This window comes from Scyliorhinus torazame, chromosome 17, assembly GCF_047496885.1.
Source record: "Scyliorhinus torazame isolate Kashiwa2021f chromosome 17, sScyTor2.1, whole genome shotgun sequence".
Classification (NCBI taxonomy): Eukaryota; Metazoa; Chordata; class Chondrichthyes; order Carcharhiniformes; family Scyliorhinidae; genus Scyliorhinus; species Scyliorhinus torazame.
In genome coordinates, this window is record NC_092723.1 from 112472117 (window position 1) to 112489032 (window position 16916).

The 16916-nt window shown below is 49.4% G+C and overlaps 1 protein-coding gene across 1 annotated transcript in view; it reads left to right on the forward strand.

The window, feature by feature from the left end:
- chtf18 (CTF18, chromosome transmission fidelity factor 18 homolog (S. cerevisiae)) overlaps positions 1-16916 on the forward strand; it is a 167280-nt gene that overhangs the window by 81865 nt on the left and 68499 nt on the right. Inside the window, exons 14-17 of the mRNA XM_072480886.1 lie at positions 4055-4185; positions 4308-4473; positions 4735-4959; positions 6683-6832. Coding sequence (XP_072336987.1) covers positions 4055-4185; positions 4308-4473; positions 4735-4959; positions 6683-6832 — 672 coding nt within the window. The remainder of the gene's footprint in view (positions 1-4054; positions 4186-4307; positions 4474-4734; positions 4960-6682; positions 6833-16916) is intronic.

The window sequence follows — 16916 nt, forward strand, 5'->3', positions numbered from 1 at the left end:
ATCCACAGGGGAGGGGGGCAAGGGCCCCCCGACCAGACTGGTTAAGTGGAATGTTCATGGACTGAACGGGTCGGTTAAGAGAGCCCGTGTGTTCGCACACCTGAGACAATTAAAAGCAGATGTGGCCATGTTACAGGTGACACACCTGAGGCTTGGAGACCAAATTAGATTGAAGAAGGGATGGGTCGGGCAAATGTTTCATTCAAGACTGGACTTTAAAACAGGGGGGGGTGGCCATCCTGATTAACAAGAGGGTGACATACGAGGTGGGGAGGATAGAGGCAGACCCGGAAGGCAGATTTGTTATGGTTAGCGGGAAGCTAGAGGAAGCGGCAGTGGTGCTGGTGAATATATATGCCCCAAACTGGGATGATGTCACGTTTATCAGGAAGGTGCTGGGAAAGATCTCAGACCTTGACTCAACCGACTGATTATGGGTGGTGACTTTAATACGGTCCTGGACCCGAGATTAAACCGGTCAAGTGCTAGCTCGGGGTAACTATCAGCAATGGCAAAGGAACTGCGGGGGTTCATGGAGCGCATGGGAGGGGTAGATCCGTGGAGATTTGAGAGACCAAGGAGCAGGGAATATTCATTCTACTGCCATGTACATAAGGCATACTCCAGGATAGATTTCTTTGTGCTAGATAAAACACTGTTAGCAGGGGTTGAGGACACTGAGCACTCAGCAATTGCGGTTTCAGATCACGCACCACACTGGATAGACCTACGGGCAGGCACGGGAATGTCCCAGCGCCTACAGTGGAGACTAGATACAGGGCTGTTAGCAGATTCGGGGGTACATAAAGATCAATGACACTGGAGAGACTGCGGCTGGGGTGGTCTGGGAGGCACTGAAAGCGGTTATTAGATGGGAATGTATTTCGATTCGAGCCCACAGGGATAAAACTGAGCGATTGGAGCTGGACAGGTTGGTAGGAGAAATCTTACAGGTGGACAGGAGATATTCGGTGTCTCCAAATGAGGATCTCCTGAAGGAGTGTCAGAGATGCTCCATCAGCTGAGGAAGCAGGAGGCAGTGAGAGAAATAGGGAAAATAAAGGATGAGGGGGAAGATGGTGACGGACCCGGGGGCGGTGAATGAAGTGTTCCAGGAATTTTATTGCCAGCTATACGAGTCGGAACCCCCGGTTGGGGAGGAGGGTATGAATCAATTCCTGGGGAGGCTAGAGTTCCCGAAGGTAAATGAGGAGCTGGTGGAGGCCCTCGGGGGCCCGATTGGGCTTGTGGAGGTGATAGATGGACTGGGACGGTGCAATCGGGTAAAGCCCTGGGACCTGATGGATTCCCAGTGGAATTTTATAAGATGTTCTCTGGGTTACTGGGGCCGCTCCTGGTTAAGGCTTTCAACGAGTCCAAGGAGCAGGGAGAGGGGGGGGTGGGGGGGGACACAGGGTCGCTCTCTTGCGGGCGATTTGCTGTTATACGTCATGGACCCGGTGGGGGGATGACTGAAATCATGGAGGTATTAGGAGAATTTGAGCGTTTTTCAGGCTATAAGTTAAATATGGGAAAGAGCGAGATGTTCGTGATCCAGGCTCGGAGGCAGGAAAGGAGGCTGAAGGAGCTACCTTTTGAAGTGGTTGGGAAGAGTTTTAGGTATCTGGGGATTCGAATGATCAAGGATTGGGGGTAGCTTAACACGTTAAATTTGGGCAAAGCAGTGGATCAAATGAGAAGGGATTTCCGTAGATGGGACATGCTCCCACTGACCCCGGGGAGGGTTCAGATGGTGAAGATGACAGTCCTTGCGAGACTGCTTTTCTTTTTTCAATGTCTCCCGAATTTTATCCCAAAGGCTTTTTTCAGAAGTATGAAAGTGGCGATATTGAGGTTTATATGGGCGGGTAAAACCCAGAGAGTAAAGACGCCAGTCCTGGAATGGACCCGCGGAGATGAAGGCTTGGCCCTCCCGAGCTTTATTAGCTATTACTGGGCTGCCAACATATTGATTGTCAGGAAGTGGGTACTGGGGGAGGGGTCGGTCTGGGAGTGGGTGGAGGCAGCATCTTGCAAGGGTACGAGTCTGGAGGCTTTATTGATGGCGCCCCTGCCGTTCTCGCCGGCTCGGTACTCTACAAGTCCTGTGGTGGTGGCAGCCCTGAGGGTGTAGGAGCAATGGAGGCAGCACATTAGACTGGAGGGGGCGTCAGTGTGGTCACCGACCTGTGACAATCACCGGTTTGGCCCGAGGGTTGGGGGGGCGGGGTTGGCTGGATGGGGGCTTTAAGGTATGGCAGCGGGCAGGGATTGAGAGGTTTGATGATCTATTCATCCAGGAGGGCTTTCCGACTTTGAAGACATTAGAGGAGGAGTTTGATTTGCTGGGTGGGAATGGGTTTCAGTACCTTCAAGTGCAGGACTTTGTACGGAGGCAGGTTCCAAGCTTTCCTCGCCTCCCCCTTAGGGGACTACAGGATTAAGTGCTGTCAAAAACAGGGGTTGGAGGTGGGAACGTTTCGGATATACAGGGAATTGTTAGAGTGGGAAGGGGCCCCTATCAGAGAGGTGAAGAGGAACTAGGAGGGGAGCTGGAAACTGAACTGTGGGGGAAAAAGCCTTGAAAGGGGCAAATGCATCCTCGTCCTGTGCTAGACTTAGCTTGATTCAGTTCAAGGTAGTCCACAGGGCCCGAATAATGGTAGCCCGGATGAGTAGGTTCTTCGAGGAGATGGAGGACAGATGTGGGCGGTGTGGGGGTAGCCCGGCCAACCATGTTCATATGTTTTGGGCATGTCCGAAACTGAGGGAATTCTGGCAGGGATTTGCAGATGTTATGTCGGAAGTCCTGGAAGGTAGGGCAACTCCCAAGTCCAAAATTGGCAATATTTGGGGTGTCGGAGGATCCGGGGGCAAAGGGGGGGCGGGAGGCCGATATCCTGGCCTTCTCCTCCCTGGTGGCCCGGAGACGGATCTTGCTGAGATGGAGGGACTCTGAGCCCCCGAAGTCAGGAGTGTGGGTCAGCGATATGGTAGGGTTTCTCAGTCTGGAGAAAATCAAGTTCGCTGTGAGAGGATCAATACAGGGATTCGCCCGGAGTTGACAGCCGTTCATCGATTTCTTTAACAAAAATTGAATGCCAGCAGTAAGGGGGGGGGGGAAAGGGAAAAGTCGGGAGGGGGCAGGAAAACAGGAGGCATGGTAATGTTAAATAAGGACTGGGAACTTCGTATACGGGTAATTGGGGATAGGGCGGGAGAAGTGGGGGACGTGGTTTAATTTAGGGGGTACGTTTTGCGTCGATCCACGTTAACATTTCTAAAACAGCCACATGACTGCCTCATCATTGACTGTCCAACCTGAGGAAGCATACTTTTAGAAACGGCTGTTAAATCCTATTCTCTGCTTCATTGAAATTAGTTCCACTATCTGAAGCCTCTCCTCTTTGACACAGTTTTCTAGCCCTGATATTGTGCTAGTGAATCTGCACCAGGGTCCGATTTGCCGCCCCTCCTGAGATAGGGTGCATGATCCTGCACGCACTACTCTACCGTGATGTAGAAAGGGTCTTAGTTGTTGCAGTTTCTTCCACTGATCTCTTGCATTCGTCCAGTGTTTTGTCACGGTGAAGCATTGCAAACCATTACACGCATCAATATAGTCGATATGATGTGGCTAAACACAGTAGTCGTTTAAAGAAAGCAACAACTGCATACAGCCAAAAGATAATGGTGCACCGGTAATTTTCTTGGGTATGTTGATTGAGCGATGAACATTAGCAAAGCTTCTTGGCCTCCTTAATCATATCATTGTTTGTGGGATCTTGCTGTGCGTGATTTGGGTGTCCCGCTCCCAGAATTGCTCAAGCGACAAAATGCTTCATTGACTGGAATGCCGCGAGGGTAATGAAGGCATGACAGAAATGCAGTTATTTCCTTTCTTTTTCAAGTCCTGCAGTGAAAGCCTCAGATTTCTCAACACCTGGATAATAAATCTTCGTGCACTTCATATCTGTTGATGTTCTCTGCATTGTTGAAATCGCTGTCCCTATTGCATGCTGTCAATGCCTGAATTGCTGAATTGCATTTTTAGTTCCTCCATGGAAGAGGGAAGAAGGAGCTGAGCATGAGGATGGTACTGACCACAAAGATAGGCCTCAAGGACCAAAACAAAAGCCTGTTCTCTGTCTGGCAAGAGATCTTTCAACTCCCAAAGGTTCAAAGGTAACAAAGCATCTGCCGCACAGCATCATTTCCAGTGTCTTTACCGACTGTTGCCATTAAATCTGCTATTGCAGTGAGGTCTATGGATTTAGATGAATGTACCCTTATTTTTCTGCTTTTAGGAAGCGGATTGCTCAGGACTGCAGCTTACCAGATGAATTACGGTTCATTGACAACCAGGACATTCTGAGCGCCGTGGTGAAGCCCCCACTCGGTGCAGCAGCACAGCGATTTAATCATATCCTTCATCTCGCCACCTCAACAGGAGATTACGATAAGATCACCCAGGTGAATAACTGTTGACGGATGTTTTTTTTTTTTTTAACTGAGTGCAAATTGTCTTCAGAGACACTTATCAGTGTAACTCTTTAAAATTAATTTTGTACAAAATGAATTTCTGTGAGTGTGGTGTGTGTGTCGTGAGCATGGCCAGAGTCGTGCAGCACCTTGGTGCATCCATCTGCCTTCGTTCTAGTCGAGCTGTTTGTTCAAATTGGTGAGAGAAATGACTCTAACCCTGTACCAATCCACCTTCGATCCACACTGCAGGGCTTATTCGACAATTTCTTGCTTATGAAGTTCAAGGATCCCACTTTCAGTGGAGTCTGCCTGGCACTAGAGTGGTTGGAATTCACGGACATCCTGAACGAGAGAATGATGAGCGTGCAGAACTTCCAGCTGATGCGGTACCTGCCCTTCCTTCCGGTTGCGTTTCACATGCTCTTTGCAGCATCCAGCGTTCCAAGGATTTCATATCCAAACAGCCACTATGAGGTAAGAAAGACTCTTGTGTACACAGGCAAAACACATGTGAGTAGACCATGCTACCCAGCGATCCTGCTCCCCTATTCAGCCTGAGAAAGGCTGAAGTGCAGCTTCGACTCCACTTTCCCGCCTGCTACCCATATCCTCTGATTCCCTGAGAGACTAACCATTATCCATCTTAACCTTAAAATTCAAAGATTGAGCATCCACAACCCTCTGAGTTAGCAAATTCAGCTTGTGTACTGAAACTTCATGAATCCAGGCGAAAAAAACATTTGGTAACCAGTGGATTGAATCGGATGTTTATTGGTCGGTGTTTTAATCTAGAAGTTTACATCTTTGCATTTGTTTTACTACTAAAGCCAATTTAATCTTTCCCGACATCCAAATAGGATAAGTACATTCCCAGGTGAAGCTGTTGACTTTGGGAGAGTCGAGTGTTCAGTTCCTTGTGATGAGAGAGCTCGTTGCAGACGAGTAGTTCTTCGCAATGAGCAAGGGCAGAGTTGGAGATCGTTCTGGGCTCCCACTCTTGATCACTCCCCAGCGACCCCTGTTGTAGTGCAGATCCGCAGATGTGGAGTGAGGGTAAGGCTGCTCTTGTTGAGATACCCCACAGTCTGCCAACATTCTCTTGTATGTGTAAGTTGGTTCTGGGAGGCACTGCCCTCTGTGGGGCCGTATCCTAGAAGACAGCATCACCCCTCAAGGGTATGTGGAAATAAAACAGGAATGTACAGTTTCCATCAGTCTGTCTGTGCTCCCAGCAATCACCAGGGTTGAATTTGTCTCCTGTTATAATGGCTCCCATCATCCTCTGTTAAGTCACCAAATATGTGGCAGGATCAATTAAATTAGTTGAAAGAAAAAAAATAAAATTGAGCGAGAGACCGACCGGAAAAAACACTCAAAATCAAGGCAGAAATTTAAACAGAGAGAAGCTGGCCCCCCTCTGGTAATGCTTTTTCCTTGAACGTTACCTTCTCTTTTTAAAAAAAAAAAATAAAAAAAATTAGTCTTTGGATTTGTTTTACTATTAAAGCCAATTTAATGGTTGGCTATTAATCCAAACAGGAGAAATACATTCTCTTAGCAGCCGGAGGTCAAAGGTTCCAAATCAAACTCATTGTTATCTACCTAGCCATATAACACAGAGCAGAGCCTCGTGGCTGTTAGACTGCGTTTCTCTTGTCTACGCAGAAATATTTCCCGAGGGAGAGCAAACAAATGGGCCAGGGGTCAGTTGGGTTAACGAGGAAGCCATTGTTACTGACCAGCAGTCTCGCTGGGACTTGCCCTCGTTGATTCTTTGAGCTAAGTGTTGGAAGCTGTTCTGTACACTTCCTTGTTTGAACAGTTCTTGGCAAAGGAGGAATTACTTACACTGAACAAATGCTATTTCAATGGAGGATGTTTCATGGTATGACAGCATGCATCACAACTAATGAGGAGACCTGCTAGCGAGGAAAACTTCCTTTGCTCTCCTTTATTGATGGGTGCAATTCACTGCTGTAAAATGTATCTATGAAATATGGATTTTTTTGGTCTGGTTCTTAATGGACTGGGTGGTTATTCTAAATGTTGTAGTAAGTACTGTACAGAACCCTTCTCTGTTACGTGTCTTGTGTTTCAGCCACACACCATTTTTAAATGGCAGCAGTTTCTTTATTTTCTGTGGAAAGTTGCAGTTTGTTGTATTTTTCTAATCAGAGTTATCTTTCCACTTGTTCAGGCACAAACCAAGATTACTCATGTGCGCAACTTAGTGATATCCATGGTGGGCGAAATCAGCCCAACGATCCGCAGCCGAGTCACTCTGCAAGCGCTTATATCGGAGATCCTCTGCCTTCTACTTGACATCCTGTCTCCGAAGCTGCGACCGGTGAGTCACCAGGCCTGGTGCGGGTTTTTAGGCATCCCCGGGCTTGCCGGGAACTTAACTTTCCCATAAATACTTGTAAAGGAGGAAGAATTATGATCTAAATGGAGGTGCAGAGGAATCGGAGTGACCTAGTGAAAACTCACAAAAGGCTTGTACACGGGTACAGAAAGTAATTAGGAAAGCTAATAGAAAGATATTGGTTATTGGGAGGGAAATTGATTACGAAAGTGGGTGAGGTTATGCTTCAGTTGTATAGGGCACTGGTGAGACCACATCTGGAGTACTGTGGACAATTTTGGTCTCCTTATCTAAAGACAAATATAAATACATTAGAAGCTGTTCAGAGAAGGTTTGCTCGACAAATCCCAGGCGTGGGTGCACTGTCTTATGAGGAAATGTTAGAGAGATTAAGTTTGTATCCATTAGTTTAGAAGAATAAGAGGTGACTTGATCAAAGCCTTTTAAGTTCATGAAGGGTATTGACAGATTAGATGTGGAGAGGATGTTTTTTCTTGTCGGATAATCTGGAACTAGGGGTCTCTGTGTAAAAGATTCTAAGATCAAGAGATTTGGAGATCTTTTTATTATTGAGGGCTTCCAGAGTTTGGAGGAGGAGTTTGAGTTGCTGGGTGGGAATGGGTTCCGGGGTATCTGCAAATGAGGGATTTTGAGTGGAGGCAGGTTTTGATCATCCCGCACTTGCCTCACCAGGGTCTACAGGATAAGGTGGTATCGAGAACAGGAGTAGGAGAGGGGAAGGTATCAGAGATCTACATGGAACTGACGGAATGGGAGGGAGCCCAAGAGGGATGGTGAAGAGAAAATGGCAAGAAGAGCTGGGTGGGGAGTTGGAGGCTGGATTATGGGAGTTGGAGGCTGGATTATGGGAGTTGGAGGCTGGATTATGGGAGTTGGAGGCTGGATTATGGGAGGAGGCCCTGAGGTGAGTCAATGCATCCTCGTCGTGCGCTAGGCTCAGTCTGATAGAATTTAAAGTGGTCCACTGGGTACACATAACTGTGGCCTGGGTGAGCAGGTCCTTTAAGGGGGTGGAGGATAGGTGTGAGCGCTGTGTGGGGGGTCCTGCGAACCATGTCCATATGTTTTGGGCATGTGGCATGAGGGGCTTCTGGCAGGGGTTTGCTGACGTCATGTCAGAGGTATTAAAACTGATGGTGGTGCCGATTCCAGAGGTTGCGATCTTAGGTATGTCAGGAGCCCAGGGGGTGAGAGAAGCTGATGTCCTGGCTTTTGCCTCCCTGGTGGCCCGGAGACGGATCCTACTAAGATGGAGGGACTCTGAGCCCACAAAGTCAGGGGTATGGGTTAGCGACGTGGCGGGGTTTCTCAGACTCGAGAAAATTAAATTCGCCTTGAGAGATCATTGCAGGGGTTTGCTCGCAGGTGGCAGCCGTTCACCGACTTCTTTTGAGAAAAATCCAGCTGTCAGAGGGGAGGGTGAAGGGGAGGCATGGGGAGGACAAGTAAGGGCAGGAGAACCAACGGAAGGGGGACTGGGGAAGGTGGCACGATCTCTGTGAGCCATGTTGACTGGGGTATGATTCTGGGGGTTTGTTGGTTATATATTGTTTTGGTCTTGTTCAAATTTGATGTTCAAAATTGTTAAAATTATAAATTCCTCAATAAAAGATTTTTGAAAAAGCAATCCCATTTAAGATGGAGATAAGGAGAATTATTTTCTCTTTGAGGGTGATAGTCTCTGGAACTCTCTTCCTCAAAAGGCAGTGGAAGCAGAATCTTTGAATATTTTTAAGGCAGAGGTCGATATATTTCTGATTAACAAGGGGTGGGGGGGCGTTGGAAAGTTATCGAGCAGAGGCAGGAATGTGGTATTGAGGTTACAATCCAATCAACCATGATCGTATTGAATGGTGGAGCTGGCGTGAGGGGCTGAATGGCCTACTCCGAATCCGATTTGCTAGTCTATGGGGGAAAGCGCAGCAACAGGTTGGGGTGAATTGAATAGCTCTTTCAAAAAACCGACACAGGCAAAATGTGTCTCTTGATATCCTGAGCTGTGCGATTCTATGATTCTGACTGTCTGGTGAAGTGGGGCGTGAGTTCTAACCTTACTGTAGCAGCAAAGCACCGTAACCATTTCGCCCACTTGTAAACCTCCATTGAAATTTGGTGGTAGTTTCTAACAATCCAAATGTACTCCATTATCCGTTAATGGTCTTATTTTCTCAGGTTTAGGCCTTCCTGTTGGAACTAATTTTGGTTGTAATGTGGATATTTAATTTTAAAATTTTAAATAGTAATAGATTTGGAGCAGCCAGTAACAAGATCACATCAGCTGTTTCATTCCTGATTTGGGACAGTTTCTCTTAGTTCTTTCACAGGGGGTTAGGTACCACCGGCTAGAACAGAATTTCTTGCCCTCCCAAGGCTAATTGGGGAAGGGTAATAAATGCTGGCCTAGCCAGCGACACCCACGCCCTGCAAAATAATTTTTAAATATATTTTTCATATATTGCTGTCCCAAAAAGGGTAAATTTATCTCTGATTTGAGCAAGGCGAAGGAGTGACAAAACAATCGTATTTGAAAGATGAACCAATATGCCGGTGTGTTTATGCATACATCGACATAATGGCTCATCCGCTAGATGCTGGCGAGCACCATTTTAACATGTAGGAGTGAATTTGGTCACTGCAAGTTTGAAAATTGAGGGGCAAACTAATAAATAGATCTTTAAAATTATGAGGCTCAATTATAGAGAAGATGTTTCCACTTGTGGGGGTGTTAGTGGTCAGTAAGAAAGACATCAATAAAATCCAATAAGGAATTCAAGAGAAATATATTTATCGAGGAAAGTGGTTAGAATGTGGAGTTTGCTAGCACATGGAGTGATGGAGGTGAATAGAATAGGTGCATTGAGTGCATGAGACAGAGGGCATAGAAACATGTGTTAATAAGGCTGGATGAAATCTGGTGGGGCGAGGGTTTGTGTGGAGTTGGGTGAAATGGCTCTGTTTCTGTGCTGGAATCTGATGTAAAATCCAAAACTGGACTGAAACCCGCCCGCAGAAACATTAACTTCAATTCTAATGGTCACTTGGCTGCTGATGAAAATTTATTGGGAGTCTCCGTAACTAATGCCTGTATGTTATAAGCATCGACAGAAGTGTGGACTTGTTGTTTACAGGACTACCTACCTGTTCCAAAATTACACAGACAGCAGTACCAGAAGCATGAGACCCTTGGCGTTAACTGGGGTGACCTGCACAATGTAGGCCATTTACCTGCTGGGCCAGTATCATTTAGATTGAGTGTTTCAGTTATATTTTGTTCAGTAAAATCCCACTGCACCCGTGAGTCATTTGTGCTCTGGCCAAAAGCCAGGTTTACATCCCCTTGATTTCTTCCCTCAATGCAGAAGGGGTTCTGACAACATCCTTATTTCTCTGTGCCCTAATCTGGTGTATGGAGCAGGCAACAGGATAAAACTAAGTAAATGCAGCAGATGATCTCGGCCCATTGCCGCAGTTGTGGTGCTACAGAGGTTGTGGTGGTAACCATGGATTAATGAATATAAAAGGTGATCTCAGCAGGAGCCACTGTGTGTGAGGTTCTTTGGAGATTTTGAGTAAGGACAAAAATAAAGAGCTTTCTTTTGTCCAGCATCTTTAACACCCTCATAATGTTCACAGGTAATCAATTTAATTCTGAAGTTAACCATTCATCTAACATAAGGAAGTGCGGCAGAAGGCTTATGTACACCAAGATCCCGCGAACAGCAGTGACATAAATAACCACATAATGTATTTTACTGCTGTTGATTTAGGGATAAGTACTGGCCAGAGATCCTGGACAACTTCCTAGATCCTTTTTGAAAAGTGCCATAAAATCTATCATATTCTTTCAAAAGGGCAAGGAAGGGCTTTAGTTTAACGTCTCATTTGAAAGATGGCACGTCCGGTTTGTAAGGAATGTAAAGAAGCTCTTTTTGGAACTGGCCGATACTCCAGGCCCACACCAATGTGGTTGGTTCCTATCTGGTCTCTGAAGTGGTCTAGCAAACCAGCCATTTTTATCAGCAAAGCCAGGGACACCCATGTCCAGAGATTTTATTTTTTCCAAAAAGATTGTGAGAGAGAAGGAAATGGGCACTGTGAATCAATTGTTGGGGAATTTGATGGAACCTGCCATCTTAAATGAAGCCTTCAGGAACTACAGCCCACAATAGACTTGTTCTCAAGTATTCACTCTCGTCTTTCACTGCCTTCCTCCAAATTCCTAACATTGCGGTATATTGCTTTTAGGGAATAACATCAGAAGATGAGGCTGACAAAAACCTGAGCGATCCCAGCTCCCAAACACTTGGTGCAAATATGACAGAACCATAGAATCCCTACAGTGCAGAAGACGACTATTTGGCATAGCTAGTCTGCATCGACCCTCTGAAAGCGCACCCTACCTTGGCCCACTCCCCTAACATATACCCATAACCCCATCGAACCTGCACATCCCTGGACATAAGGGGCAATTTTATCATGACATATTTGGACTGTGGAAGGAAACCGGAGCACCCGGAGGAAACCCCTGCAGACACTGGGAGAAGGTGCAAACTTCACATAATCACCCAAAGCTATGAGGCAGCAGTGCTAACCACAGTGCCACCATGATCTCCGTGCAGAAGTGAATTAGGGAAGCTCAAAAAGCTGAGTTTGTTTCTTTTAAATAGACACCAGGACCTTCTTACTGAGTCGACCTTCAATATTTTGAACAGTTATATGTTAAAAAATGTTTCATCCTTTCCTAATCACCTTCGCTGACTTGAGGGTAGCGAAGGAGCTCCTGTATGTTGACATTCGAATTGGAATGGTGAGGTTGAACATGTAATGGTAATTTGGCAAAAGAAAGTGATTTATATTCTTCTCAAAGTACTTTTGCAGCCAATGACTATACTTTAAGAAGTATTTCACTGTTCTAATGTAGCAAACGCAGCTGCCAATTTATACACAGCCAACACCCGCAAACAGCAAAATGATGATGATCATTTTTTTTTTAGTGATATTGATTGTGGGATGAATATTGGCCACCACTTAATTTTAGAATATCCAATTTTATCCCTAATTTAGAATATCCAATTCTTTTTTCCAATTAAGGGGCAATTTAGCATGGCAAATCCACCTACGCTGCACGTCTTTTTGGGTTGTGGGGTGACACCCACCCAGACACAGGGAGAATGTGCAAACTCCACACGGACAGTGACCCAGAACCAGGATTGAACCCTGGTCCTCGGCACCATGAGGTGGATTGGCCACACTAAATTGCCCCTTAATTGGAAAAAATGAATTGCGTACTCTAAATTTTTTTTTTTTTTAAATGAATGCACCTTCCTTGGCTGTTGACTCCCGTGTTGGGACTCGAAACTGGCACCTCAGGCTCATAGACATTTGTGCCACCGGACCTCTTCAGCCTTTACTACTGCACATTGGGGAGGCAGTGGCATAGCGGTATTGACTCTGTACTAGTAATCCAGAGATCCAGGGTAATGCTCTGGGGTCACGGGTTCCAATCCCACCACGGCAGATGGTGAAATTTGAATTCAATAAAAATCTGGAATTAAAAGTCTAATGATGGCCATGCAACCCATTATCTGGGCACCTGGTGATGTAGCAGTTAGCACTGTTGCCTCACGGCGCTGAGAACCCAGGTTCAAGCCCAGCCCCAGGTCACTGTCCATGTGGAGTTTGCACATTCTCCCAGTGTCTGCTTGGGTCTCTCTCTCTCACCCCCCCCCGCCCCGCCCCGCCACAACCCAAAAATATGCAAGGTAGGTGGATTCGCCATGCTAGAATTGCCCCTTAATTGGGAACATTTCTGTTTTTAAAAAAATTATTGATTGTTGTAAAAACCTATCTGGTGACTTCCGGTTGTGGCTATGCAGAGCTAAGTCGCAAGTTCGGCAGCTCCCACTTGGAACGGACTTTTGGGCTCTTTTCAGGGCCCCCAACGGGATTTTGTCGACATTTCCCGTTGTGGGAAGAAGACTGCAACATTCCCCCGACAGTGTATGGCTTGGACCAGGAGCAGGGCAACTAAAAAAAGTGGTGGTGAATCCAAAGAAAGTGCGAGGGAAGAAGAGCAAGATGGCAGCGGGTAGGGACCTGGCAGCGTGGATGCAGTGGGCGCAGGAGCAGCAGGAGGTTATCCAGCGCTGCGTCAGGGAGCTCAAAGTGGACCTGCTGTAGCCGATGAAGGCTTCTATTGATAAGCTGCTGGAGACCCAGACGGCCCAGGGGGTGGCGATCCGCGAGGTCCGACAAAAGATCTCAGATAACGAGGACGAGATCTTGAGCCTAGCGGTAAAGGTGGAGGCGCACGAGAAATGGCAGGAACAGTTCGAAGAGATGGAGAATCGGTCGAGGCGGAAGAATCTGCGGATCCTGGGCCTCCCGGAGGGGCTGGAGGGGTCGGACGTGGGGGCCTATGTGGTCACCATGTTAAACTGCCTGATGGGAGCGGGGTCCTTCCAGGGGCCCCTGGAGCTGGAAGGGGCCCATAGAGTGCTGGCGAGGAGGCCCAAGGCTAACGAGCCGCCACGGGCGGTGCTGGTGCGGTTTCATCGGTTCGCTGATCGGGAGTGCATACTCGGGTGGGCCAAGAAAGAGAGGAGCAGCAGGTGGGAGCACACGGAGGTTCGAATATATGAAATGAAATGAAAAATTAAATGAAAATCGCTTATTGTCATAAGTAGGCTTCAAATGAGGTTATTGTGAAAAGCCCCTAGTCGCCACATTCCGGCGCCTCTTCGGGGAGGCTGTTACGGGAATATATCAAGACTGGAGCGCGGAGGTGGCGAAGAGGAGGGCCGGGTACAACCAGGCGAAGGCGGTGCTGCACAGCAAGGGGGTGAAGTTTGGCATGTTGCAGCCGGCGCGTCTGTGGGTCACCTACAAGGACCGGCACCATTGTTTTGAGTCCCCGGAGGATCCGTGGGCCTTTGTTCAGGCCGAGAAGCTGGACACAAACTGAGGGTCGTGATGGGGGGGTCGGGCGTGGGGATGGTCGGGGTTGTGGTTGCTGTGTTACATTTTGAGGGGGGGGTTCATTGTTCTGGTTTCCTTTTGGTTCGGTGTGGGTGGTTAGGGTGAATTGGGCACTGTTTTGGTTGGGTCTGTCGGGTGGGCTCTTGGAGGGGGGCAAGTAAACGGAGTAGGGGGTGGATGGCCGCTAGGGGGGGGGGGAGGGGAAGGGGCCCCAAGGGGGAGGGGGAGGCCCGAGTCAGGGGTGAGGGGACTGGGCCTGTAAAAGGAGCTGCGCCAGAGGAGGCAGGGCCGGGCAGGTGGAAAGCGCGGGCTTTTTCCCGTGCTGGAGGGGGCCGGGGCGGGGAAGCGCGGGTTTTTTCCCACGCTTGGGATGGAAGGGGGAGGTGGAGAGCCTGCTGGTGGGTAATGGCGGGGGAGGGGAAGTCCCACAATGGGAGGAGTCGAAGGGGAAGTGGGAGTCAGCTGACTTGCGGGAGTGTAATGTGGGAAGCAATGCAGCTAGGAGGGATCACACGGTGTGTGGTGTGGGTGGGGGGGGGGAACCGGGTTGCTGCTGGTATGGTCAAGGGGGAGCTGCTGCGAGTAGAGGGGGTTGGGACGGGGGTCTGTGCCGTGGGAAACGGGACGGGCGTGGGTTGTGGGCGTGTGGCTGGCCGAGGAGGGGTTATGGCTAGTCGGCGGGATTTGGGTGCGGGTAGCCCCCTGATCCGGGTGATAACCTGGAACGTAAGGGGACTGAACGGGACGGTTAAGCGGGCCCGGGTGTTCGCACACCTGAAGGGGCTGAAGGTGGGTGTGGTCATGCTCCAGGAGACACCTGAAGGTGGCAGACCAGGTAAAATTGAGGAAGGGGCGGGTAGGCCAGGTGTTTCATTCGGGGCTGGATGCCAAAAATCGGGGTGTGGCGATCTTGGTGGGAAAGAGGGTGTCGTTCAAGGCATCGAGCATTGTGACAGACAATGGCGGCAGGTACGTAATGGTAAGTGGTAAGCTGCAAGGGGAGAGAGTGATGCTGGTCCACGTGTACGCCCCGAACTGGGATGATGCGGGATTTATGCGGCGCATGTTGGGTCGGATCCCGGACTTGGAAGTGGGGGGGCCTGATAATTGGGGGTGGGGGGGGGGGGGGGCTTTAACACGGTGTTGGATCCAGCACTGGGCCGCTCCAGGTCTAGAATGGGTAGGAGGCCGGCGGCGGCTAAAGTGCTGAGGGGGTTTATGGGCCAGATGGGAGGGGTGGATCCTTGGAGATTTGCAAGGCTGGGGGCTAGGGAATTTTCATTCTTCTCGCACGTTCATAAGGCCGACTGGACTCCAGATCGACTTTTTTGTTATGAGCAGGGCGTTGATTGTGAGAGTAGAGAATACCGAGTACTCGGCGATAGCCATTTCGGATCACGCCCCGCATTGGGTAGACCTAGAGCTGGGGGAGGAGAGGGACCAGCGCCCGTTGTGGCGCTTGGAGGTGGGGCTGTTGGCTGACGAGGAGGTGAGTGAGCGGGTCCGAGGAAGCATAGAGAGATACCTGGAGGCCAACGATAACGGGGAGGTCCGAGTGGGGATGGTCTGGGAGGCGCTGAAGGCGGTGGTGAGGAGAGAGCTGATCCTCATTAGGGCCCACAAGGAGAGGAGAGAGCAGAGGGAGAGGCTGGTGGGGGAGATGATGAGGGTAGACAGGAGGTACGCGGAGGTGCCGGAGGAGGGACTGTTGAGGGAGAGGCGTAGCCTCCAGGCCAAATTTGACCTGTTGACCACCAGGAAGGCGGAGGCGCAGTGGAGGAAGGCCCAGGGGGCGATTTATGAATATGGGGAAAAGGCAAGTCGGATGCTGGCGCATCAGTTTCGGAAGCGGGACGCAGCTCGGGAGATCGGGGGAGTTAAGGATAGGGGGCGGGGGGGGAGAGGAGGAGGAGGAGTGTGGTGCGGAGTGGGGTTGGCATCAATGGGGTCTTCAGGGACTTTTATGAGGAACTGTATCGGTCCGAGCCCCCACAGGAGGAGGGAGAGATGGGCCGTTTCCTGGACAAACTGAGGTTCTCGAAGGTGGAGGAGGGACTGGTGGCGGGATTAGGGGCCCCGATTGGGCTGGAGGAGCTGGCCAAAGGGATAGGGAACATGCAGGTGGAGAAGGCACTGGGGCTGGACGTTTTCCCGGTCGAATTCTACAAAAAATATGTGGACCTGTTGGGCCCGTTGCTGGTTAGGACCTTCAATGAGGCAAGGGAGGGGGGGGGCTTTGCCCTTGACGATGTCCCGGGCACTGATCTCCTTGATCCTGAAGCGGGACAAGGATACCCTGCAGTGTAGGTCTTAAGGGGCTGTTTAGCACAAGGCTAAATCGCTGGCTTTGAAAGCAGACCAGGCCAGCAGCACGGTTCAATTCCCGTACCAGCCTCCCTGAACAGGTGCCGGAATGTGGCGACTAGGGGCTTTTCACAGTAACTTCATTTGAAGCCTACTTGTGACAATACGCGATTTTCATTTTTTTTTTCATTTTCTTACAGGCTGATTTTGTTGTTAAATGTAGATGCCAAGGTGCTGGCAAAGGTCTTAGCCACGAGAATTGAGGATTGCGTGCCGCAGGTTATCCACAAAGACCAGATGGGGTTCGTGAAGGGGGGGCAGTTGAACGTGAATGTGCGGAGGCTCCTGAACGTTATTATGATGCCGGCGAGGGAGGGGGAGGTGGAGATAGTGGTGGCAATGGACGCTGAGAAGACCTTCGATATGGTAGAGTGGGGGTACTTGTGGGAGGTGCTGAAGAGGTTCAGGTTTGGGGACGGGTTCGTCAGGTGGGTTAAGCTGTTGTACGAGGTCCTGATGGCAAGTGTGGCCATGAACAAGAGGAGGTCTGAGTACTTTTGGTTGCATCGAGGGACGAGGCAGGGGTGCCCCCTGTCCCCCCTGCTCTTCGCACTGGCGATTGAACCCCTGGCTATGGCACTGAGGGAGTCGAGGAACTGGAGGGGACTGGGGCGGGGTGGGGAGGAGCATAGGGTGTCGCTCTATGCGGACGACTTGCTGCAATATGTGACTGACCCGGTGGGGGGAATGCCGGAGGTAATGA